This window comes from Lepisosteus oculatus, chromosome 8 (assembly GCF_040954835.1).
Source record: "Lepisosteus oculatus isolate fLepOcu1 chromosome 8, fLepOcu1.hap2, whole genome shotgun sequence".
NCBI classification, from domain to species: Eukaryota; Metazoa; Chordata; class Actinopteri; order Semionotiformes; family Lepisosteidae; genus Lepisosteus; species Lepisosteus oculatus.
The window spans coordinates 12,707,925-12,733,457 of record NC_090703.1 but is presented as its reverse complement, the minus strand read 5'-3'; the positions used below and the strand labels follow the sequence as shown (position 1 = coordinate 12,733,457).

Here is a 25,533-nt window from a genome sequence, read left to right as displayed (position 1 = left end):
TTCTGCAAGACTAAGGATCACACTCCATTAAACAAGGAGAGGCTGCACCTCGAATAACGCCTTCGGCACTTACAGTATTTCACATTGCAAAAACAGCACAAACGAGCAGGGCTGCGGCACCATCTGTTCCGTTTGCTGCCTCACTTCCTAAGCACTCCAAGTTTATTGTGATCTTCCATTTCAGAGTCCAACAGGAATGCGAATGAATGCAAATAGGAGTGAACTTCAATGTATCAGCAAAAATTGTATTTTTTACCACTATATACAGATACTATTCTATTACCAATTCACCTCTAAAAATAGCTAATAAGCTGACTTTTTTGTGTCTCAGTGCAATTCTGAGGAAACCAGATGTGTTTACAGAAGGCTGTTTTCGAGCCCCAGATGAACAGAAATGGGAGGGAAAGTGAGATGCAGAGATACTGCGTCTTCCTGTAGATGCGGACGTGTTTGAAATTGGTGCTGTGGGCGGAGGTTTCTCATGAGCCTGGCGATTAAGACAATCGGTAGAGGAAATGGAGTGTCGGAGGCTCAAGTTACGCCAGAGGTCTCACCTGTCTCGGGTTTGGAGTACTCCAGGCACAGGATCTCCGAGTCATGAGCCTCCACCTTCAGGATCTCCCCCATGCTCTGGAGCTCATGGATTCTGCAACATAGCACAGCCAGGCTCTCGCACAGCAAACTAGCACCCTTGTTCATTCACACCTTACACAGCAGCGCAATAACGTGCCCTCCTGAACTCTGCTGAGGGGATGCTTCTCAGCTACAAACACCAGGCTGACTCTCCTAATATGAATATGGCCCAACTAGGAACCATGTTTCAGCCAAACATTAATTATTTTGCATTGTATATACATGTTCTTTATATGGACATGTTCTATTTTTTCACACAAGGCTTCTGTATGTTGGCTGATTTTTTTGTTTCATAAATAATGACAAAGTAAAATTTGTGTGTGTGGTTTGTTACATGAGGTTGGGGAGGAGTTGGTAAAGATCAGATATATCTAAATAGGTAAAACCACAGAATTGTAAGGAGGTGTACTTTCTTTTTCAATTCACTGTCTGTGGCAAGTATGTAATAAAGAACTCTGCAATAGCACCTCTCTGAGGACAGAAAGCAGTAGGATACCTGAGAGTCCCAGTCCGATCCCCTGATGCTAAGTGCTGGCCATCGGGGCTGACACACACAGTCCTGATGCCACTCCTGTTGTCAGAGGTCTGGAAATCTGGTTTTTCTGTATTACCCATGGCGGTGCACTCAGTGTCCAGCAGGGAGGCAGTATTGTTGTCCATATAGATCATTTTCAGGAGGTCCTGGACATATAGGGACACAGAAAAACATAGGGTCAGTTTTTTGTTAACAACTGTGTCGCAATAAGACCATGACATATGGGAAGAGATACTGAAACTTTCACTACCATAAGAAGCTAAGTAAACTAATGTCAGAATCTACCTACGATTCTTCGAATACACAATTGACTAAAAAAATCAATCTAAAACCTAGACATTTTAATTTAACTATGGGCCATTATTCTTTAAACAAATCTTCAAAGACAAAAGAAGGCAGCAAACGATTCTTTGCTGGTTTCCTGAGCTCAAATTCTGAAAATGGAATGATCTTTATCTCGGACGTTGATCTTTGAAGAGTTCTCCAATGCAGCAATCAAAACTGAATCACTTCCTCAGTCACTGTTTAGAAATGCTTCTCCAGACATGTTATGATGAATCACAACATTCTGAGCAGCAATTTTCCTCCCCCCTCCAATCCTGCACCAGCACAGGATTTATACTCATTCACTTTTACACACTTTTGTAAAGAGGTCCACAGAAAGTGACCACAAACACTGTACACGTCAGACTGCGATGACAGCCCACTTTGGTTTAATCTCTCTGTCATTCCTGACTGTGTTTTCATTGCTTGGCCATGTTGATGGGTAAATGTTTCATATAGTGTGAGACAGTGAGTTGTACTGGAGGGGCTGGCAGACTCACATTGCTGATGACATTGCGGGTGAGAGTGGCACTGTGCCCATCTATGTTCCAAAGCCGTATGGTGTTGTCAGAAGAGCAGCTGAAGAAGGAGCCAGGGGAGAGGCAGGCTTGAGCACTGTCACTCACTTCTGGGTACACCTGACACACAGAGACATGGCTGTCAATTCAGCACAGCACCACAAACAGTGCAAAAGCCTGTCGCACATCACTACAGCACAAAGGGCATACAGCTCATGGACATACTGAACAGAAATAGTTAGAAGTACACACACAGCACTGTCCCACAATCCTCCATTCTTGCAATAAGACTGATTGGGCTGATGCCGATCTTACCTCTACGCTCCACACACAGGCAGCGTGGTAAAGTGCTGAATACACCTTGCCCACTTTCCGAAGATCGCGCACATCCCACGTGTACAGGCTGTGGTCGTTGTACACACAGGACAGCCAGCGGTTTGTGGGGTCATAGGTCACCGCCACCGTGTCCGGGTAACGAGCATCCAGCTTGTAGGAGAAGAGGTGACTGGCAAGAGGGGAGAGGGCATAGGTAGCGTTGTTGACCGATGACCCGAAAGACAAGTAAACTATACTAGCAGCAGCATGCTGAGGAACAAAAGCACACCAGACGGAAATGACCAAACCCAAACACCCACCCCCTTTTATTTCGGTTAGTGCTTCTTTCCCTTGAAAAAAGGTGTTGAAAACACTCCAAACGTAATATCTACTCAACGACTCATGAAAAACATTAACTTGTAGTACTATACTGACTAACAGTATGTCTAATCACAGAACTTACACACCAGATTTTACTATTATTGAAAATTATACCAGCATTCTAAAAGATGCTCAGCCTAGTGCTTTAGTTAAATGATGTTAATACATAACAACCACTGAAATAGATATGAATCGAGATAAGATCTATGCAGATAAATTGCTTGCATAAATAACTGCCAGTAAGGATCCATGAATATTACAGAGACTACTGTACAAAGAATGACTTGTGGTAGTCTCTATTCTAAGGGAGAATGCACTGATTATCAGAAAACATTCAGGTAACATGCCAGAAGTGCTTTTCATGCTTATCTACAAGGGGAAATTGACAAGAAATTCTCAATAGCCCTTCAAGAGTCTTGAAAAACAACAACAGATTTCAAAAATCCCTAGTGGACAGTATGGAATTCTAAGCAGTTGTAATCTCTTTATAATTCAAGCAAAACCCACATATGTCCTGCATAAATAATGAAAAAGGGAGGAATTGTTTTGCTTTTTATTGAAAGTATTCATACTTGCATCCTGTTGGGCCGAGTCAGATTCCACACAGCCCACAGAATGCCACACTAGCCAGGTCCTGGAATCAGCACCAGGACTAAGTATGCATTGTGTTAAATCTCATTAGAACAGCTCATTCTGAATCAAAGACCTCCATTCAAAAACATACTTCTTAAATGGCTTATGATTAATGCCAACTGTATTTCCTTCTTTTCTTTTTTGTCCTGGCAATTATGACTGGGTTCAAAAAGAAATTCTGACAAAGAGGATATGAAAAAGGGAAGCATATCAATGTGGCACAGCAATGCACCACAGAATGCACAAAACCAGGTGAGCTTGTGTTCTACTGTCAATTTCCTGGCAATCACTTGGAGAAGTGCGTTATAAAATTATGCTTTTGAACTCACAAGTAGACATTACAAAAATAAAAAAGATGAAAGAACATACTAATTGAATTATTTCATTGGTCAATATGGACGTATGCTACGGGTTCTGAACAGCACAGGCAGTTGTTCAAGACACAAGGTGAGATCCTATGGTCCAGCCATTAATGACAATACTTGACTGTGTCTGGAGTTCCCCAATTGGCAGAGCACAACTGTCGCAGTACTACTGGAATTTGGGGCGGTAAGATGTGCCTGGATTTCCTCAATTTGCTACACAGCAGTGATTCCTGGGACCAGCAAGATTTCTGTGATGCCAGGAAGAGACTGACCACTCCTCCAACCAGAACTCACTCACCTGTAAGGCAATGTGGGGCTGGCAGTGTATCTACACAAGCAACAAGGGTGGAATTACTAGACTTTTATACCTTATTCAGGGCTCCGATCTCTCAATATAACCGCTAACACCCCGCTAGTTCCCCACTAACCAACAAGCAGCCTTAGCCTCTCACTTTGAAAAGTGGCATCTTAATCTAGCCCAATCCTGCCCCAAACCGCTCACCTGGCCTCAGTCACTGTCACAATGTCAGTCCCAAGGCTGTGTGGCCTGGGCAGAGTGCAGATGAAGTGCAGGTTGATGGGATTGAACGCTCGGACCGTCCCGTCGGCACAGCCGCAGAATATGAACTCTTCGCTCACCGAGATGGAGGTGGCCAGGCTTGTCTGGAGGAATAAGAGCCATGTTATACTTGGCAAACCTCTACAGGGGATAATTACTCAAGGAAATGAAGGTGAAAGGGTAGTGTACAAAGAAATGTGTACTACCTGCATAGGTAATACCTTAAAAAATGGCAATGCATATTTACTGTAGTGATCCCAATAGACTAAAGTATTGCCAATGCTGGTGGCTCATGTTTCTAGTTCCAGGTCAAGGATGAGAACCAGAACCCAAGACTACTCATTTCTAACTGCATTCTATTCTTGCAACAGAACAAGCCTAATAAAGGGTGTAAATAATGATTTCAGTGCTGGTGACTGTTCCTTTACATGTCCACAGAAGTTTGTGTGTGAATATGCTTGTCTGGGAGTCACCTTTCAACTGCAGTTTATTTTGAATCAGTGGACAGAGACTTTTAATTGAGATAATTAATGTCTTATGATGAGGATCTTTACCTATGCAGCTATAAACACCCTGAAAAAAAGAACACTGCTCATGGTTTCTCAAGTGCAAGGACCTAGGACGTTCAGTGAACAATTACAAAATTAAGATAATCAAATGCCCTGCTGGAATGCATCTTTCATGTGATAGTTTGGACTTGTGAACAGGGTTGCATTGTCTGCTCTCCTAAGTTGGCTCTCACTACCCATTAACCACTACTACAATGGCCTGATTGTGCGTTACTCACTGCCTTAGACATGACCAAATTTGCTTCACTTCACCACAACACAGAATGTGCTTGTCCAGATGACCTAGATCACCCAGGAGAATTCCTACGCTGGAACTGAATATATGTTGTGTCTCTGGGGAACCAGGCTCACCTCTTCAAAGAGAATTCACAAGAGACCTCATTCTAGGCCACTATATGAATCCACAGAGTTATCATCAATCACTCTAAAATTATAGTTCAGGTGGGTAGCTGCGTCAGCATGCGTAGGCTGCAAAGGTGTCTGACACCTGAAGAAGGCTCCACAGCCGAAACGTTGTGTTCTCTTTCTTCTTTTTTTCAGCATGGAATAAACCTGTTACTTGTTCCTTTGCACTCTAAAATTATTCCTGATATTGGAGCTCCTGTGTGGCTCGCCCTGTTACACTAGTCAGGTCAGTTGCATGGTTACAACATTAGCCAAATGGGAATGTGATTCCCTAGCAGGGACATGAAAGATGGGTAGGTGTAAGTTGGCTGGAGTACCCTGGCAAATGGCGGCTTGCCACACACCTGATAGTTTCTAGATGAAGCTGCAGTGACACTGGGACAAGAACAGGAAGCATGACAACATATTTTGGAAGATGCCTGTACATTCCTATCTCCTGAGTGGGGTACAAGAGTTGTGGTAGTAAGCTGAGGTAATTAAAAATTGGTGATTCCAGTAAAATACAGTATGATGTCCTGCACACTGCAAGTCCAGGGCAAAGGAGTGGGGATGAATGATAGTATGTATGCAAAAGGTGTTGAGGTGGACACTCCAGGAAACACTTCTGAAAGTGCAGACTGATGATCAATGGGAGGTGGCATGGGAGTGGTACCAGTTGGCGAGGTAGTGACTAAGCTTCGACTTACTGTGATACTGTCTGTGTTCTGCTCAGTGTGAAAAGAGAAGAAGCAGAACAGACCAAAATTAGATAGTGGAGTTAATACCTTGTGAGTCTTCCAAGGCTACTGTGGATTCAACCTGAATATATAGATATATGCACACTTTAGTCAACAATTTTGCAAAGAGCACCGAATCATTTGAAGAGTGTTTATAGTGAACAAAAGGAAATAGTCTTAAAATTTATTAAACCCATCTTTCTTAATATAACCAAGTCATGTTCTTTCATCAATCCAATGATTCTATTTAAGAGAGCAATGAAACTCCTGCAGATGAAGTTGTCCCTGGGGGCAAGGCACACTCACCCGTAGTTCCACCCACTTGTCCAATAGTCTCTTGTCATTGAACTCGCACAGCAGGCCGGAGGAGGTGATAACAAAGGTGCTTTCTGCCTTGCGCCCGCGCCCACAGGCCACATCACTGAAAAAGTTGTTGCGGAGTTCCCCGAGCAGACCAGAGCGGCCCAGCAGTGGCACTGTGGCATTGACCTGGACAAGACACACAAGCAAGAAGCCTGAGGAGACCGAGCAACTCACAGACAGGGATACAAAGAGGGAGGGAAAGCACGGGGTAGTGTGAAAAGAGGGACTCATTAACTAGCTGGTCTGCCTGCATTCCAAATTCTAATTAATGTCAGTTAAAAATCACATGATTAAGAAAGCTATATAAAAGCTAACAAAGACAGATGTAGTGGAGCAAACGTTTGCTGCCAAATGTATTTTAATTGTATATATATTAGTAACCCTATTAATGGATTTTCGTTTCAAAACAGATGTTTTCCATGACATATCTGAAGGTGAATGTTTTCAGTATTTTAAACCTTGCAATGCATGTCTGGTATATACATAGATTTGTGTGCTTAATGTCAAATTATCCAAATTAAAATGCTGGAGCTAGAGCTAGCATGAACAGTATATATGGCATAGTATATTCAGTCTGGCTTTGTTCTGGAGCTAGAGCTAGCATGAACAGTATATATGGCATAGTATATTCAGTCTGGCAAACTACAGTATGTTTTAGCTATAACTAAGGTTTAGGTAAGCAGGAGAGCAAACACCTTACAGTTACACCTCTGCTAGAATTATAGCTGGAAACAGCCAATGTAAATGAATCTGATGGAAAAAGACAGGGAGGGGTCGGACAGGATACACAACGATAGGTACACGAGAGGTGCACTAGGATTCCACAACTGGAAAAGTGACACTTTTCAGGGTGGAGGTGGAATTAGGTCGTCCCAAGCTCTCACAACATTCCAGCAAACACTACTTTGTGACCTGCTGGGCAAGAGCAGATTTGAGGTGACGTCAGCAGGAGATGTGCTTCTTCCCCAGACATGTCACATGATGAACATTTCTGTGTGTAAGCATGTCACATGAACATGTTGACACACTAGAGTGTACATTCACTCCAGGGCTCTCCCAAGTACACGTGTGATTGCCAGGGAGTCAAATCTTAAAAGTACTGATAGTTCCTAACTGGATAGGTATAGATCATTGGTAGTTTCAATTGTGAAAAAAGGGCAGGCAGAGACAGGCACGAGGCCAAGAAGGGCAGCTGGGAATAATTCTGAAGAAGGACTCAATTCACTCCTGCCAACACCTAGCACGGACAAGAGAGAGTCATTCACCCATATAACATCTGTAGTAATCCAATAATATAATGCTAGGGATCTGCAAATGCTTCCCAACTGTGAGCAAAACTATGTGGCAGACAAAGCTGTGTTTAAAATACTACAGATATGATAAAACAGGAGTCATCTATTGTGATTGATGGTTTGTATGAATGTACGGCAGTGGCAAACCCTCCCTGGCAGCCAACTATCCTATTCATATTGCCTAAATAAGTAATTAAATTATTATCATGCAATTCATACAGCCTGTACTATAATACACTTTTTTTAACACTAACACATCTAAACCCAGGCATCTCCTAAGTGTGTCACATTGAACTCTAATACCTGGATTAGAACCAGATATCTCCAGAAATCTCCATGTCAATGTATGAGATCAGCAGTCTCCAAAACAAGTACAGTAAAGAAAAAGAAGACTGCTAGCTTTGGTTAGAATACAGTAATTAGTGGTCTTGCAGGATAAGAACATTTCAAGGCCGACCTACAGTCTGTGGGACTGTGGTATTAACTGGGCTACTGAATCAGCCTTCTCGTTGAAACCTGAGCTCCACTGTTTCCACAGACCACTACAGCGTGAAAACAGTCAATAACATATCAATCTGGGAACTGGGATATCACTCTGATAATAAACTCACTTTAAAGTGTTGTGCATATGCTTTCATATGGCCCAGGTTAGTTTTGAAATAGCAGCAAGCAGGATTGAAGATTGTACAGTAAATGATGTGCAAAAGTGTATAACAGCATGTTATCTTTTTATGCAACAACAAAAGACTAAAGCTATCCCAGCAGGCAATGTTTTAATGGATGGAATACCTTGGAGGACTTTGTGTGGTCCAGGTACCAAAACTTCACATGCCTGTTACCCGCAGTGACAAAATAAGAGCTGTCCTCAGAAAATGATACTGCTGTCACCTTACTGGAGACCTTGTTGGCAGCCACCACAGCATTTTTCTGAAAAAAGAAAGAAAAAAAAGATTAATAAAGAATGTGGTACTCGAGAAGTTGTGAAACAGGCCTTTGTGCTTGACTGTGAAAGTGTACTTACTATAGATTTTTTTAGTTTGGCCTGAAAAGTGCTTACTGGCTTTCTTTTTTTGAAGTCCACAAGAGACGCCTTTGTTGTTAATGTTCACAGCTCAGTTTGTTATGTGCCTTGTGAGGACTCTTAACCAGATTATTTTTGTAAACAGAGAGCGAGAAGTCCTTGAACATACCAAAATAATTAAGAAAATTAAAACAAGTGGGTCACTCTCCTCCCCCTATTGTTTAACAGCTCTCCATTTCTTCAGAAGAATGTGTAAAAAACAAAGAAAAAGCACCCTCATGATTCACATGGCCTGTGCAGACATCCCAAAATCTGACCAAGAGTTTTATGTTGGAAAGACAAGTGAAATCAAGAGATGTAGTGTGATGAAGTGACAAAGCACATGAGAAGAATAAAGCAGTTAAGTCAAGCTGAAGGCACACGACAGGAAAAAAAGAGACAAAATACAGAGACATACACCAAGGAGAGGGGCCTGGCATCTAGGAAGCCAAGTCATGCAAGGTTCCCACTAAGGCCAGAGAGAATCACCAGACAGAAGGGCAGGGATGACATTTAGCGATGCTGACCCCAGCAGCACAAAACACAGTGTACCCCACAAAGAGAGGCCTACCTTCCAGGCCCAAACGTTGACGATCATGTCGTGCTGGTAGCCCACGCTGACAATGTACTTGCCGTTGGGAGAAAAGGCCACGCAGGACACTCCATACTTGTGCTCCTGGATCTCCGAGACCTGGGTCCTCTCTGCCACATCCCACACCCGCACTGCTGGCATGTGCCCACTCTGAGGAGAGAGCACGGCAGGGTGTGAACGCAGGGAGACTGGCACAGGCTGCGCACGCCACTGACATTACATCATTCCGCTCTGTGGGAGTCTCAAACAAGCAACCTGGCCACACCGCTGAAGCTGAAATCCTGGCTTCTTTCAAGAAACAGCTGGTTCACATCCTAGGACCCATTGTGTTCTTTTGTTCTCATACTGTACAGGGATCAAAGATTTTAAGAACATCCACACATCAATACCAAGTTTTCTCATGGTGGTAGTTGTCTCAATAGCTGCCAGCCCACTCATTTGCAGTCCTTTCTGTGAGGGGTATGTCACTGTCAAGCTGACGCAGGTAGAGAGAGACCAAAGAGAGGGGAGGTTCTCTCTAGAGAACAGGGATCAAAAGACTAATTATATTTTCCGTGTTTTTTTTGTAGTGAAATGAATACAGCTTAAACTGTACTGGCAATATGCATATGCAGCTGGCAGATTTCCAGAGCTTTCTCCGTTTGTGTACCTTTGTGGACCAGGCTTAGGAGCACAGATAACATACAGTAGGTGGTGGGAGTGATGGCAGTAGGTAGTATTTTTTGTTCAAACTCTTTATAGAAATCCTCTTGCATTTGTGGCTTTTGCACTGCACTGGATCTCTGAGAATCTCTGTAGTCTTCTGTAATCACTCATCCTATTGCAGGCACAGTTGTTGAGGGCAAGCTGTCAATAGCCCAGTATTTAATCTGATAATTTCCTCAAGGGGAAGGAATAGGTGACCAAGGCAGCTTAGGGCAGGTCATGCTTTAGGAATGGAACAGTGAAACACAAAGGCCACCATTTCTTTAGATAGTGCAGATTATCTAGTTCTGCACTCTATTGCTCTTTGGCAGTGAGAAAGGCTTTGCTCACATTGTCATGAAATCCTGTTTTCTTTCTTTCCATTATCCTCCCAGGCTTGTCCTATTCCCTGATCCTGTTGGCAGTCAATATTATAGTTTTATAATGCAATTTTATGCAGTTTTTGAACTATTTTGAAATAGTTTTTGTTAGTGCTGTATATGTTCTGTGTTGCCACTACATAGTGAGTAGACAGGCCAAAGAAAGCATCCTGAAATGTTCGTTCAGTAGCAAAAGAAACAAATTGCAGCACTTTTTCCCCAGTGTTTTTTATGCTTGGCGTTTCATTTGTTTGCAATAGATTTACAGTCACAGTGAAGTGGTCTTAATGGTGCTGTTACTGTATGTAGCATGGTATTCTACATATGTATAGTTCTGCGCACTTTACAGCTTTCAGGGAGGTTAACACATTTCAACCAATCTAAATAAAAACTCGTTTAGAGTGATAGAGTGGTTGTAATGATATCTCACCCCTGCTGTGACTGTAATGAAGGGGATTAGAGGGTACATTGCAGGATCAAACAGGGCCAGTGCTTTAGTGGGGTAGAAGTGTGGGTTGGAGTGCATTAAAAAATCCCAGCAGACTGGAGGAATGAGAGATGAGCTGGCACGTGTGCCCGTGGCCGGCTGCCTGCCACTTTCCTGTGCCATTCGCTCTCTGCCTCCCTGAGTCAGGCAATGAGCTGGCATCATGCCTGGCACAACCATGGCAACCCTGAATGCATGCACTTAACCAGCTTCAATAATAATTAATTAATTAAATAATTAACATGTCATGGGCAACAAGGGTGTGGCCATGATAACAGAAAAAAGATGCACCTAGACTAGGGATTTTACTGTGCTGTAAGTCAGTTTTTTGCCTTGGGGGCAAGCCACAGCTCCTCATAGAGCATACAAACTAAAGAGCTCTCACATACACAAACACAGGGACCAAAGTGTAATAAAAATAAACAGGATTTGTACTAGAAGTTGCCAATTGTGATCATAGAAGAATTCATCATTAAAATGAAGTAGCCTGTTAGGATTCTACTGCTTTAGCAATTGTTTCATGAACACCAATTTCAAAACTAGACAGGAGTCAGGATTCTGCACATTGACTTGATTCCTGTGGTTAGAAGAGCGAGGTTAGGTACAGTTGTGGTGTATTGCTGAAATCGATGTCATAAATTAGGAAATATCGCCCCAGGTGGCAGGGAATTTACAGAGGTCAGCAAATCCTGACAGTATATTAATCGAAACATTTAGAGGAGGAATGACTCACCTCCCCTGTGACCAAGTATTTGCCATCAGGAGAGAAAGATAAAGCTGTAATTGTTTTCCTAGAAAAAAGGAAGAGAAAAACATTTTGGTGAATGCTACATACAGTACCTGGTTTCCAACTTTGCATAAGCAATTTCCAGAAGAACTCAGTAGTACACAACAAAAACAATGCTGAACACATCAAAGAGCACTCATAAAGAGACTCTGAACTTTCACAAATATCAAAGTTCACACCAGTACACCAGGTGTTTCTTGGTACACGTGACTTTCTTTTTAGAAAATGTAGGCTTTTCCAATGGGTGTCGATTTTGCCGACATCCATTTTGCATACATGATCTGCTAAGTAACAAAGACGACAAAGAATGCTTCAACAACTTTACTTGAAGTAATATTCTATATTCTTTCCATGCTCCTTAGTATTTACTAATTTTATCAGAAACAAAAAGAAAATATTTGAATGTGTCCCTACCAGTGTTAAAATGCCATCTGAGGCTTTGTAAAGAAACATTTTGCTTTCAACTGATGCAAAGGGTATAAATATGATTTGTACTAAAGAACCATGCTAGAATTAGAATTACAGTTCCATGAATATTACAGTTCCAGAATGGTAATATTTGTACAAGACAAAATCCTACGGTTTATATGGTATTGTGGTGCTATTTTGATTTTTTTTGTCAGGGTGTGGATTTGGCATAGTTTATTATAAACATGCCAAGAGCCTTAAGCTACAGTAAGAGAATACCTGGATCACACATTCTTAATTCAAGAATTTGAAACACAACCAAAGCACTAAATGAATTTTATCAGTAATTTGAAGCCTAACCCTAGCTCCACTCAAGTCCAGCTCTAGCATTAATGCAATCTTTCAATTAATGAGACAAAAAATAAAAGAACATATGGATAAAAACTATTTCTATTTATTTGCAAATGTGGGGAAAACATATGCTATCTGGAGGTTAGGAGCACTTTAGTTTTCTCCCTTCATTTCCCAGTACAAAATACTCAGTGAAAATGAGACTGGATGGGTTTAGCCTTGATTATCTGATCACAACATGCTCAATTCATTCAGGACATGAATCTATTTGATAATTCACTGCTGAGTCCCTAAGCAAGAAGCTACAGAAGTAACCGTGTAACCTTTTCTGACAAAGAGCAGGAGCTGGACATGTGCTGTGCTTATGCAGGATCTGGCATGAATCCTTGGTCTTTAAAATGCCTACTGCAATGTAATTAATCTTGTGCTGCTGCCTGGCTGTAAACAAACTCAACGGTTAAGATCCATCACGGTAGGAGATGCGAGTCCCCCTTTTATGATCATGACCAACTGAGGTGACGTGCCGTGTGTACTTCAGGGTGTGTGAATCAACATTAGGTAAGGAATCCTTCATTGAGAAGATAACACTACAGCAGATAATTTTCAATCTGCATTCTATTAATTTTGTACACCAATATGCTAGAGTGCATTTATATACACAGGGAAGTGATGCGTCATGTGCTGCAGGGTCCTCAGAGGCATGAGCTAAACAGATAATTCTGTTATTTGTGCCAGTTCAGCCCTGATTATGGAGGTTGAAGGCTCTCAGCTCCTGATGCACACAGCTTCTACCTCTAGGGAGGACCAGATTAACACAGCGATTCTACTAGACCAGGGGCAGAAAATTAGCAGAAGTCAATGTGCCTCACAACTTCTGGTCAAGTCCCCCAGAAAAGAAGTTGCTGAGGATATTAAGTGAGGTCACACTTTATACTCTTAATGTCTTTAATGTTCATATAAGGGCTTCAGAGTCAGGGGGAACCGAGTATTTCATAACAGGCTGAGCATAATTCTGGGATGTAAAATTACATTAAATACAATCAGAGCAGCAGTCAAAACATGTTGCTCCAAGACAAGCATGTGCTCCAGTATTTATTTCTGGAAACCGTCCAGACACAAGAGAAGACTTCTCAAGTATAAAGCCCTCCTCCCAACACCCCAGGGTGTTTTGTGCCAATTCTAGAACATTATCTGTATGCATCCAAAGCAAATACACTTGGAAAACAAGAATAAGACTGTTGAATGTTGAATTCTCAAACTGATGTCTAATGAGGGACAACGTCATTCAAGGTAACCCGATTAAAACAAATTTAGATTCCTTGGTTGCCTCACCTGGAGCTGTTAAGGATGTGGTGCTGTTTATTCTTCTTCGGGTTCAGCAATACCACCACACACCTGTAGAAAAATACAGGAGACCCGGGGGTTACATAAACTGGGGAGTCTGCTCATAACAAGTCATGACACAAAACTGTCTCTTAACACTTTTTAACCTGTTGAATCCTTTGTGGATTATCGGATATCTGGAAATCACTATATGGCCGTTTCCATGACCCAAATAAGATCAGACTGAAACCAAAGTTATTTTTTTTAATTTGTAAAATTAAGTATAAATAAGTGCTTTCATTCTGTACTGCTTATATTAAACAGCGTGAAAATGTGCCTGTTGGAAATTCACAACTCGCAATTCCACCCCCTGGTGTTTTCCAAGTTATGCTTTTTAAGATGATTAGCTAATTATTTGTGACAGGAGCTTTCTTTATACTGTGGAACGAGCTCTCATTCTCCTCGTTTTCAACACGACAAACTCTCACATGCTCAATCACTCTGTCACAAGTTCTCTGCCTTGTGTCAGTTGTTAAACGCTCACCTAACCAAATATTAAGATAATACTCAAAGCCTCATGAAAACCAGTATCAATCATGTTTTGTTAACTTTGTGATAACACACTGGAAGAAACTGACATGTTTTAAACAAGAAGTCAATACAAACGGTCTTATTGATGTTGTCATACCTCATAACAGCAAACTGTATCAAGAAATACAGTAATACTGTGGCCATACTCAGTTTTCAGGTTACAACATAGTATGATTCAGAATTATTTTTTAACCATTTATCGTAATTCTGATCTTAGTGACAAATGCATCTAAAATTCAAAATCGGAACACTTGCATATTTTTGAAAATACTGAAATGTCAGTTATGTCAGGTTAACACAAAATATACAATTAATATAAAATCAAAACTATATCTCACTGTTGTAAAGAAATAAGACCCATTGAACATACTGTATGGCGGTCAGACAAGATTCAGTTGCAGATGAGTATGTTATTGTAGAGTGTTCATATTTTTTAACATTTGAGCTTAACCTGAAGAGCTAAGGAAGTTCCAGCCTATAGTATCAATTGGCATTGGGCTGTATGGGGATTTTGTAATGGATAGTTTCTCTTCTGAAATTCCATGTACACAGGACTGGAAGTGAAAGAGAGAATGAAGAATGCAGGCCAGTAACATGCAAGCTCTGCTAATTAAAAACTGAACAGCATTACTAGAACGCTACAGTGTAAGTACTAAAAAGAAGTTCATATTTGTATTATATTAATTCATTGACTGAGCTGTTGAGGAGTTTCCACAGATGACCTCTAAACAAAAAACAAAGGCTCCAGTCAGTAAACACACTGCTGTCATGACACGCCACAAAACACTCAAGCTACTTTGAGCCAAGTAAAGATTTGTGCCAACGGTCACAGTAGGTGTAAATTAAGGAACTAAATTTTATGGACATTTTATGAACATAATTTTGAGCAGTTATACAACAGTGTAGAAAACTTTGAATTTCCTTTTGAAAATACTCGTTGCAAGGTATGGTGTATATACCAATTACAAATGCTTAATCAACCAAAAGTGCATGAGAAATCACAGAATTGGATACCAAGTTGCAGTTTTAACAATGTTATGTTAATGGAACAGATTTATAAACAGGGATCAAGACGTATAACTGATCAAGGTATTTCACCTGTGATGTTAATGTACTGTATCTACAATATATGTGTGAATAGCAAAGCTCGATCACTAGGTTTGGACACTTATCTGGATGTAGGAATTCTGTCCTTGCCTCAATAATGATTGTTTTGATTTTAGGAGACGGTCGTGCCAGCTTATTTTAATTGTATGATGAGGAACTTTAAATCGAGATGCTCAATGTTACTCGTAAAAAAAACAGAAATGAAGACCGAAAATCCCTTGCATGAGGAAGTTTGACATGAACTCACACTGCCACATGCTAGGCAGTAAAAAAGAAAATTCCATCTCGCAGCAGGGGACTGGAGATCAGTTTTATCTTTCAATTTCCAAATGTAATAATCTCTTAGATACCGCAGGCTTAGATTCATCAAACAGGAAGACGTATACAATGGAAGTGTTATCTGTTACATTGCATCGGAATTGCTTTTGCTGAAGCCCTTCTGTGCTTAAATTAATTTCTCAGAAATATGACCTCATCACTAAAGCAGAACATATTTCATTTTTACTTTTGAAATATTTTTCATTTGTTTTGAAATCTTTTCAAGGGGGTAAACTTCCTTGTAATGTGGCTTTTCATCCCTCAGCGCAAACGTTCCTCCTGAAGTGTAGTCGGTGTTTCAGTCATGTTGGCAAAGTGTCTGCAAACTCATTTCTCTATTTGGGAGCATACAGAGAAAAAAAAACATCTAAACAGGTCAAACTCTAATAAAATACCATTGACTTCTTAATCACAATGGTGTGACCATAACAACTGTACCCATTCTGCTGGATTAATATGACGTCACACTACATAAGAAAGCAGTTCTTTCTCCATTCCTCTTCACCCTCTATACTTCGGACTTTAAGTACAACTCAAAGTCATGCCACCTGCAAAAGTTCTCAGATGACTCTGCAATTGTGGGATGTATCAAGGGTGAGCAGGAGGAGTAGTACAGAGGACTGGTCAGCAGCTTTGTGGAGTGGTGTGGGGTGAACCACTTGGAACTGAATGTTACAAAGACAAAGGAACTGGTGGTAGATTTCAGGAGGAAAAAGGTCAAACCTACTCCTGTCTACATCCATGGGAGTGGCGTGGAGATGGTGGACTCGTACAAGTACCTGGGAGTGCACATCGACGATAGACTGGAATGGTCTAAGAACATCGAGGCCATCTATAAGAACGGACAGAGCCGACTTTACTTCTTGAGGAGGCTCAGGTCCTTCAATGTGTGTAGTAAGATGCTACACATGTTTTATCAGTCGGTGGTAGCGAGTGCCATTTTCTACGCAGTGGTGTGCTGGGGCTCTGGGATTAGAGCAGTAGATTCCAAAAGGCTGAACAAGCTCATCAGGAGAGCAAGCTCTGTCATTGGGTCTGACCTGGACCCCTTGGAAGTAGTGGCTGAGAGGAGAATGATGTCCAAACTAGAGGCCATCATGGACAACTTCTCCCATCCCCTCTATGACAGGCTTGCAGGAATGAAGAGCACGTTCAGCAATAGACTGATTCATCCACGGTGCGACAGGGAGCGCTACAGGAGGTCATTCTTGCAGTCTGCCATAAGACTGTACAACGCATCCACGCATATACTGGACTAAACGCATATACACATCTACTGCTACATCTGTTCTCTTTCTTTTTCTTTTTCCCGTTTACAACCACTTTTGTGCAATATATGCCAGGGACCTGTGCAATACATTTATATTTATATTTATATCTATGGTTACATCTATATTTATATTCATACGTGTGATACGATTTTCTGTGTACTGTTCTGTTCTAGTTTCCTCTTGTGTGTCCGGACTGTGAGTAACTCTTGTATTGTATTGTATGTATTGTACTATTATTATATAATTCGTTACACTGTGGCTGTGTTGTGTGTGTTAAGCTGCTGTTGCACTGCAATTTCCCTCACGGGATCAATAAAGTATCTATCTAATCATCTAATCTATAAATTACCACCCAGTGCGATGCACAAGCTGGAGACCCATTCAATTTCAATACCAAAACTCTCTGGGTTCTATGGTCATAGAGTGAATAGTGATTAGTCAAGATTTTCTTGTGATCAAGTCAGTGGTTCCTGTTGGCCAGGCCTCTCACAGCAAGGCCATGGGAGAGAGCTGAAGGAAGAGAATGACTACAGTACAACTAAATGAACCTGATATACTGGAACCAGTCGCAGTAAACCCACAAGAACTGAGCCCTAATCACTGCATAATGGTAATATGCAATCATGATAATAATAATACTACTCAATAATGATCCTGAAGTACTGGATATGGCTGAAGTGAGTTACCCTGTAAATTCACAAGACAACTTTCCAATATGTTTGAGGAAAAGTACATTAGAAAATCATTTTAATTGTACATAATGTGCACAATGTATTTGTGTATTTTGGTCTTTGAGACGTTCATTATTAGAATTCCATGCGCGACAACTGTAGCAGACAGCATCGGGCCTAAGGAACAAACTCCCACTCCCTCCAGTTTCATTTCAAACTAAATCAGCAGCTGCAGCGAAGAAGTCTGTGAAAGACAAATGGGTAAGAAGTGCTCAATAACTTTTTTTTCTAGAATATGGCCTGTCATTTCTTGCTTTCCTATATTTGAAACCCACCACATAAAAGTAAACCTCACTGATTATGTAGTTTTCCTATCATTTTCTGCAGCCAAGATTTAACACTGTTTGCGATTCCAGCTGGGCTGCATTTTTTTTAAAGTACTTCCGAAGTTGTTTTCACAACAGGACAAAGCCGGCTGTCTGATCCTGCTGCATGGCTCCATTCTGCAGATGATGAACTTATTCTAGCTGTAGCTCTGCCATCGCTCATCCACTCCTGTTACACAACGCAGACCACACCTCACTTTGCAAATGAAGAGTTTTGTACTCACTACAATAAACAACAGTTGGCAAACAGGTTAAGAAGTCATATATTGCGGACTGCAACTGACAGGCCTTAAAGTCAGACAGTCCGAACATACACGCACTGTTGTGGTAACAACATTGACTCACACAATTAAGGAGGGGGAAATGGAGAGGGATGAGTATACGGAGGGGTTGAAAAACCTTGTGGCTGGGACTCAGCACACATATATAGTGAGACTTAAAGGAATACAATATTAATTTCTAATTTAGCCCTACTGCAAATGAAAAAATAAACCAGGTCTATCTTTATCACACAGATTACACCTGTAAGACATGTGTAACGTGAAGAAAAACAGCAGTATACTCAAGAACATGGACTTTATTTGGTCTATTTACATTTGTTCTGTGTTTTGCATACTTCAATGTTTGACATGAAAATGTGCACGAGTTTCCAAAGGGCTGTGGCATATCAAGAGTCTATTTAAAATAGAGGAGTGGCAGTATCACTAAAGGGGAAGACCATACTGTCGCCTTCCACAGCCAGTACTCTATGCAGAAAGCACTACACTGCAGCCAGCAGTACAGCATACAACTCCTCTAACACATGTTCTCACAGACTCGAATTCATGCCCTGTTGTTTCGTGGAGTTCACCAATCCTGAAGAATTGCCCTACAGCACAGCATAACTATTTAGCAGTGGGAGAAGGATTTGGGCATAGCTGAAATGTTCCAATTTGGAAAAGAGAGAAGCAGATTAGAGGACCTTTGAGAGTTAGATGTCATGTAGCCTGCAGCTTCTCAAAGCTCTTATTCAGACAGAAACGGAGAGCAAATGACAGATGGCCATCACTGGCGCTCATCCAGTGTCATCTAATCCTGATGGCACCGCAAACTGCTCTTCCTTCACATTTATGTGGGTTCAGTTTTAGTTACCTTCCTTTTTGTCTCGGTTATTTTGCAGCCATTCTAGTTCAAAAGAAAAATAAATTGGCCCCCTTTAAAAAAAAATCACAATCCCCAAAATAAGCTTAATTCAACAATGTTACAGTTTCAACTTTTTAGATGCATATCAAAATGTGCAGAAAATCTGAAGGAAATAAGGCTAAATTAGAAATGAGAAATTAATGCCATATTCCTTTAAGTAAGTCTACACCTACAATTGCCAGTACTGGAAACAAAACATTTTCACAGCAGCAGTGCTGCTGTATTTGTGATGCTGATAAGGTGTTAATTGAATGCTCCGCCCACTGTTTCACCTCCGTGGTGCTTCTGTCAGTGCTAATGAGCTTGCTCTCACTGCTGCACTGTCAGCAAAGTCATGCCAAACTTGCTGAAGAGCTGCATGCACATGTCTGTGTGTCACAGCTCATATATTTCTGCCCAGCACAGTGCTGACATAGATCTCGGAGGAAGATCTGTTAGTGGGCAAGCTCTAAAGTTAATGACCCTTTACTTGACTAAGGTGAGTGGTAGGAGTCAGGTCACCTGGATAGTATCTTGTTTATTGTAATGGGGGCTCCAACACAGAACTGCAGAGAAAGAATTAGATCACAGACAGTGTGATCTTTCACATCAGCTGGAACCATGTAGTGAAATATTGCTTGACTTCTGGCAAAACCAAATACCACACCTGTGTCGCCAGCCTTCTACAGTAATCTATCATTTTACAGAGCTATGACACATACCCGAATGCTGTATTGTTGAACACCTGTACTGGGGTGTACCAGAAGAACAACATAAATCATCCCAGCATTTCAAAGGGGAATGGAAAAATAAAAACAAACACAATAACCTGACAATAAAACTATAGAAAGTTAAATATTCCATATGATGCAGCCAAGAAATATGATGCCCCATCAGTTCCTGGCAATTGTACTATGGGACAGAAGGTTTAACTCAGTCTAAGAAGGATTCTTGGACAGACAAGAGAGGAATACAGCCTCATGTAAGTATCATCAAGCCCTTCTGTGATTCACAAATAAACGATTCCCTTAGGTTAAACTGTTTGAAGAGCCAACTACCTTCAGAAAATACATTTCAAGATAGCAGTACATCTGAAATATATTTTATTACTTCCATTGTGGGTGCCATGGTTTTAGGTGTATACACATGTACCTATCACAATTAAGGATTCTGAACATTTAACTATGCTATTTATGTATTTTACAACGTGGACTTCTTCCATAAATCTTGGGCCAACGTCAAATTTCTTTACTTTCCACAAATTAGAATAAATACAAATATATCCGTTTCAAATATTATTCAGGTAAAGGAAATGAGAAAGTCTGTGAATAAGGCCAACCAACATCAATAAGCCAGTTTTTGCACTTATAAGATCATGGGGAACACAGGCCAACATCCATCTTTTTAACTAAAGTCGCTGCAGTTTTGTCTGATCTTTTTGAAGGACTTGGGAAGGAATGTAAAGCTTTTCATACGCGAGTAGACTGAATGGCCATAATCTGAATTTAAATTCAATTCAGTTTCCCAGTTTTTACATAGAACAAAAAAGTACTTTCTGCTAAAAACATGTCATGAATTTCCTCTTGAGGTAACACACCTTCAGAAAGATAGCATTAGCTGCTCTGTCACCCTGGGCATTATTTGGTACCAAAACTGAAAGGGAAAATCACAATCTCATAAATGATTAAAGCCAACAACTGGCGCTTGAATCGGAAATCCTATCTATTGAAGTGAAGTATATCTGAGCAATGCAGCAATTTCTATCTACAAATATGTTTTTTTTCTGGCAAAACCACTTGACACCCACATAACATAGTGGATCCTGGATCAAGCAATGAATTTCAGTCTACCAACAGGTTCACAAAGCCAGAAACACCTGATCAACCCTCGAACTGACTCTTACATAAGAGTAAGAAACAGCAAACGAAACCAGGACTGAGAAAGAACAGATCAAAGATAAGGAATCCCTTTTTTATTCAAGTGAAGAAATGAGGCTTTCAGTGTGTGATAAGATTATCTAAGTTTTCTAATTGTGTGTCCAATTGAGATACAAAAAAAACACCAAATTATCTCTTTTCAAATTCCAACTATATCACCTTTTACTACAAGAGGCCCAAAGACCTACAGTTAGCATTACTAAGAATTACCACGTTAATGCATAATTTAAAAACCCATATAAAGGGAAATGAAGACAGTTTTGTGGATTTGGAGTTTTGTAATGTCACAAGTTACAGAAGTGCTGCCGGAAAGCAGCGTGGGAGCGCAGTCCTGCCGTCTGGGGCTCAGGGGGGCTCCTCATCCTGTTTGGCCCAGGTGACCTATTACAGTGAGCTTTATGTCTGGCCCGGGGCAGAGAGAGGTAGGGAGGAGGAAGTGGCATCATTTTCCCCATTGTGTTTCAGACCTTTCCAATTACCATGGGGGTAACATCTGGCTCACTGCTTGGCGTCACATACAAAGAGGGGAGTTTGAAAGAAATGAATGACAGCTGTCAGTCCTAGCTCTGGGGAATAATGCCACCACATATTAAATGATATAAAATGCTGTGAAAGCATAGAGCCAAACTGAAACAGAGGTCTTATGTCTTGTTGATTAGAATTAACATTGTTTGAATTTATGGAAGAGCTTTCAAACACAGTGGAAAAAGAGGTTACATTAAGGGCTATTCTACAATAAACATTAGGAATAAATTTAATTTTCATACCTGGATCTGGCTCACTGCAGTCCTGTATTGGACTAAATGGTTATCGAAAATAGAGGGTGTTAATTAAACCATATTTAAAAAAGGAGAAATAAAAATGAACACCCAGAATTAACTAATATAAACTTGTACATTAGGTTGATTTGACAAATGAAATTCAGATGTCTAACTCACAGGCGTCACTTACATTATGTTCTTTTTACACATGATGTTGTGTAGTTAAGAATATATACACTGTATATATTACAATATTCTTTGTCTAAAGAAGAACCTGTGGCAACTTCTGTTTCCAAAAAAACAGTGTAGTGCATCTCCATGAGGAAATCCAGGAGGAAAATTATCTCCAATTCTAATTCAACCTGACAAACCACATACTGGTCATATCAGATCAGGACTGGTCTTGCTGTGGAGCCCAGCGAGAGTAGCGGAAGCACGATGAATACGAGAGGAGGTGAGCAAGCTGTTCTCTTGCACATTTTAGCTACATGCCAGAAGAAAACAGACTGTGATTCATCTTTCCTCATTATTCCCTGCTTTGTCTTCTGTCAGGCCGCAGCAAGCCCACTGCGTTTGAAGATACACGTGTTTGAGGAACAGACTTTCGACCTACAGTACGGAGCAAGATATCAGTTGGAACAGTACTCTTAGGCTCGATCATACTCTCAAAGGGAGGATATCGGCATTTCGCAAGGGTATATCTATGTGATGAGCTCAACAGACCTCAGAACTGTTGGTCTGAATCTGCACTGTGATCTCAAGCACAGCTGTTTTCTCACTTAGAGGGGGAAAAAAACTCACTACACATTTGGCAAAGGACAGTTATTCTTTTCTGAAACCACATCACTGTGATCCTATTTTCTAGAAGGCAAAAGCAATAAAGTATCTAATGATCACAGATGTGTACATCATTTACTCAGCATTTCATGGATCCCACACTTGTCTGAGACATATTTCTACCAATTCCAATTTGTTTGTTTTGTCACCGGCACTAAAGATTTTATACAGGACTCACTGCTTTGTTTATTTGCTCTAGTTCTCCTGGCAATGAAAAAGATTATATTGCTGTGCACTGCCAAGAACAGTAGTGACAATGGGATGAAGACGTGAAGGGTGTTTTGAATTAATCTGCAGCTTATTGACAACTTCCTGACCGAGACTGAAGACTTCACAAGGAGGACAGGACTCCTGTAGAGAAGCTCTCCGATTGGCTGTATGTCCAAATATATTAACCCCCCTTTTCTTTCTCCAGCACAGCTAAGTGTGGCTGACCCACTTACTGCAGCTCGCTGAAGGGATGGAAACTTCAGCAATGCCTTGGAGAGACCCTAACACACACATCATACACCTACCTACGCAAACCCCTTCCAGGTAGAAATGTTGCGCACACACTGAGAATTCCTTCTGGAGCACATGCAAATATCACACTTCACTAACAGCGCAATTACTCTCTCAGTGAAAGTATGTTCTTTGGTATAGCAGCAGACCCAGTCTCAAATTTGTTATTTTAACATATTTATGGTTTTATTACCTCTTCTTGTCATTTTATTATGGGGCTTTTCAAAAGACACTGCAATATCAGTGGGCAACGTCTAGTGTTCTTACAATTAATCACTCTATAAAAAATTAAAAGCTTCCAGTATATATTTAAGAGGAGAATCTCTTGGAGAAAAAAATGTAAATGCTGACACAGCACAGAAAATGTTGATATGAAAAATTTGAGTATTCTATCGCTGACTGTGACCAGAGCTGACAAAATGGTCTATAATTTTAATTTGGAAGCAGAAAGGTTTACTGCTGATGCTGAAGCCTGCCTTACAACATTTTTAGTGGAGTTTTACTTCTTAATAATATATTCAGTCTATATTTGGCTACAGTTTAGTGCGCATGCAGAGATCCAGTTCACTGCTTTACAATCCAGGATTTAGAATTCTATATTTGTACTTATTCTGTGGGTGTTTTATGAATAAATGTTGACCTGACAGGATCGTGAACAAGATGCTGGATGTTCATACTTTCCACCATTATGTTATGGTTTAAGTAGGTTTTCTGCTGCAGTCAAGACCTACACTTTACTTGGTTCCTGTGTATTACTCTGAGCACTGTACATAAAACAAATACATTCACAAATACCTGGACTTCAAGCATTTTATCAAATTAAATAAACAGGATGAGCAAAACCTACTGACTCCTCAAACTTGATTTTCCAGTTTGTACAGGCCCCACAAATGGAATTGCAAAATAGGCATGACATTTTAACAGCAAACAACCTGCCCTGGACACAGTCACTGTCACCACAGCGACAGCAACTGCGCCTGTAAAAGATATAACTACCTTGTGAAAAGCAGGCAACTGTACATCCAAAATAAGCCCTGCACTATTATTAAAGTGTCTGCAAAAAAGGCATGTTTGGGGATTTGTGGTTGGAAAGTGTTTTTTTTCAGTTTTGAATCTCAAATGATTTCCATTAAACCTCTCCCCCTCCGTCAGGAAGTGTTGACTGATAATCAGTTTGTCTTTTACTATGTACATTTTTCAGGGTCGTTCGCCATTTTCCTCACTGCTAATTTCCGTGCTCTAACAGTACTGGAAGCTCACACACACCCAACTGAATGGCAGGGGTGGCTGCCACATGGCACACTGAACATACCCTGGCCAAAACACCCTTCTCCAGGAGCACAGTTTGGAGAAGCTACTGGATGTCTTTAGTTTGAAATGAAACAGCACCTACTGTGCTTATCACATGAACAAGCATCCACTGCATAATGCTTTTTAATCTGGCTCATCATTTTGCCCTCAAAACTAACAAAACAATACTCACATAAGAACCTGAGTTTTTATTCACATTATGAATTTATAATCCATGTCAAATTTCTATTTTGAGTGATCTTTGTAGCTTTATCTTTCCCTTTGCTACATAGTGGCAATACTGTTGCCATCAGCAACATCAGCTTCAGCAATAATGTTCCCTTTCCACTCAGTTAATATTACTAAAATAGCTCAGCTCGCAGCTGCACACAAACACGCACATGTGCTGCCCAGCTGGATGCATCTTCAGTCTACAGCAGAAGTACTGTAAAGTTGGTCTTCAGTCCCCTGGTGCCTAGCTGGCTATCCCAGCAATGCTGCCACGTGATGCCAATCCAGCCAATAACAAAGAACACCATGGTCCTAATCTCCTTTTTCCATGCCTGAAGTACAATAGTTTTGGTGAACACATTTTTACTCATTTTAAAATTTCAAAACATGAACCAAATCCAGAACACTTTTCAGTTTCAACACCCAAAATTCTGCCCCACTCCTATCAGTGGCGTTTCCCCCCTAACATCACAACAAAGGACCAAAAAGTAAAATCCTACAAAAGCAGAAGAACTATAATGCAACACAAAATGTGAATTCCTCTGCACACCATGAATCCAGGCAGTTTCTTGTAAATAACATGCAAAGAAAGATCCAGGATCCAGTGATGGCAATGGGGATGAGGTTCCCAGTGAAGTACCAACACGTTTTTAATCACTGTGAAGACCGAGACTGGAGTCATCCTTTATCAAGAGCAGCGGACACAAACAAGGAATATTCCAGCTGTCAACATTGGAACTAGAAAAAAGAAACCTGCCACATCCAGACACTACTAATTTGAACGAAAGCCG

At 40.8% G+C, this 25,533-nt stretch overlaps 1 protein-coding gene across 3 annotated transcripts in view; it reads right to left on the bottom strand.

Annotated features, from left to right (window-relative positions):
- The window catches only part of mapkbp1 (mitogen-activated protein kinase binding protein 1), a 61,143-nt gene that overhangs the window by 18,054 nt on the left and 17,556 nt on the right, over nucleotides 1–25,533 (bottom strand). For 2 of the 3 annotated variants that reach the window (XM_015350713.2, XM_015350714.2), the window contains exons 4-14: nucleotides 13,690–13,752; nucleotides 11,545–11,602; nucleotides 9,240–9,410; nucleotides 8,398–8,535; nucleotides 6,260–6,442; nucleotides 5,924–5,941; nucleotides 4,207–4,367; nucleotides 2,326–2,515; nucleotides 1,993–2,130; nucleotides 1,130–1,314; nucleotides 555–646 (exon numbers count right to left, since the gene is read on the bottom strand). In XM_015350713.2, the coding sequence (XP_015206199.2) occupies nucleotides 555–646; nucleotides 1,130–1,314; nucleotides 1,993–2,130; nucleotides 2,326–2,515; nucleotides 4,207–4,367; nucleotides 5,924–5,941; nucleotides 6,260–6,442; nucleotides 8,398–8,535; nucleotides 9,240–9,410; nucleotides 11,545–11,602; nucleotides 13,690–13,752 (1,397 nt within the window). The remainder of the gene's footprint in view (nucleotides 1–554; nucleotides 647–1,129; nucleotides 1,315–1,992; nucleotides 2,131–2,325; nucleotides 2,516–4,206; nucleotides 4,368–5,923; nucleotides 5,942–6,259; nucleotides 6,443–8,397; nucleotides 8,536–9,239; nucleotides 9,411–11,544; nucleotides 11,603–13,689; nucleotides 13,753–25,533) is intronic. The other variant, XM_015350715.2, reaches the window with a different exon arrangement.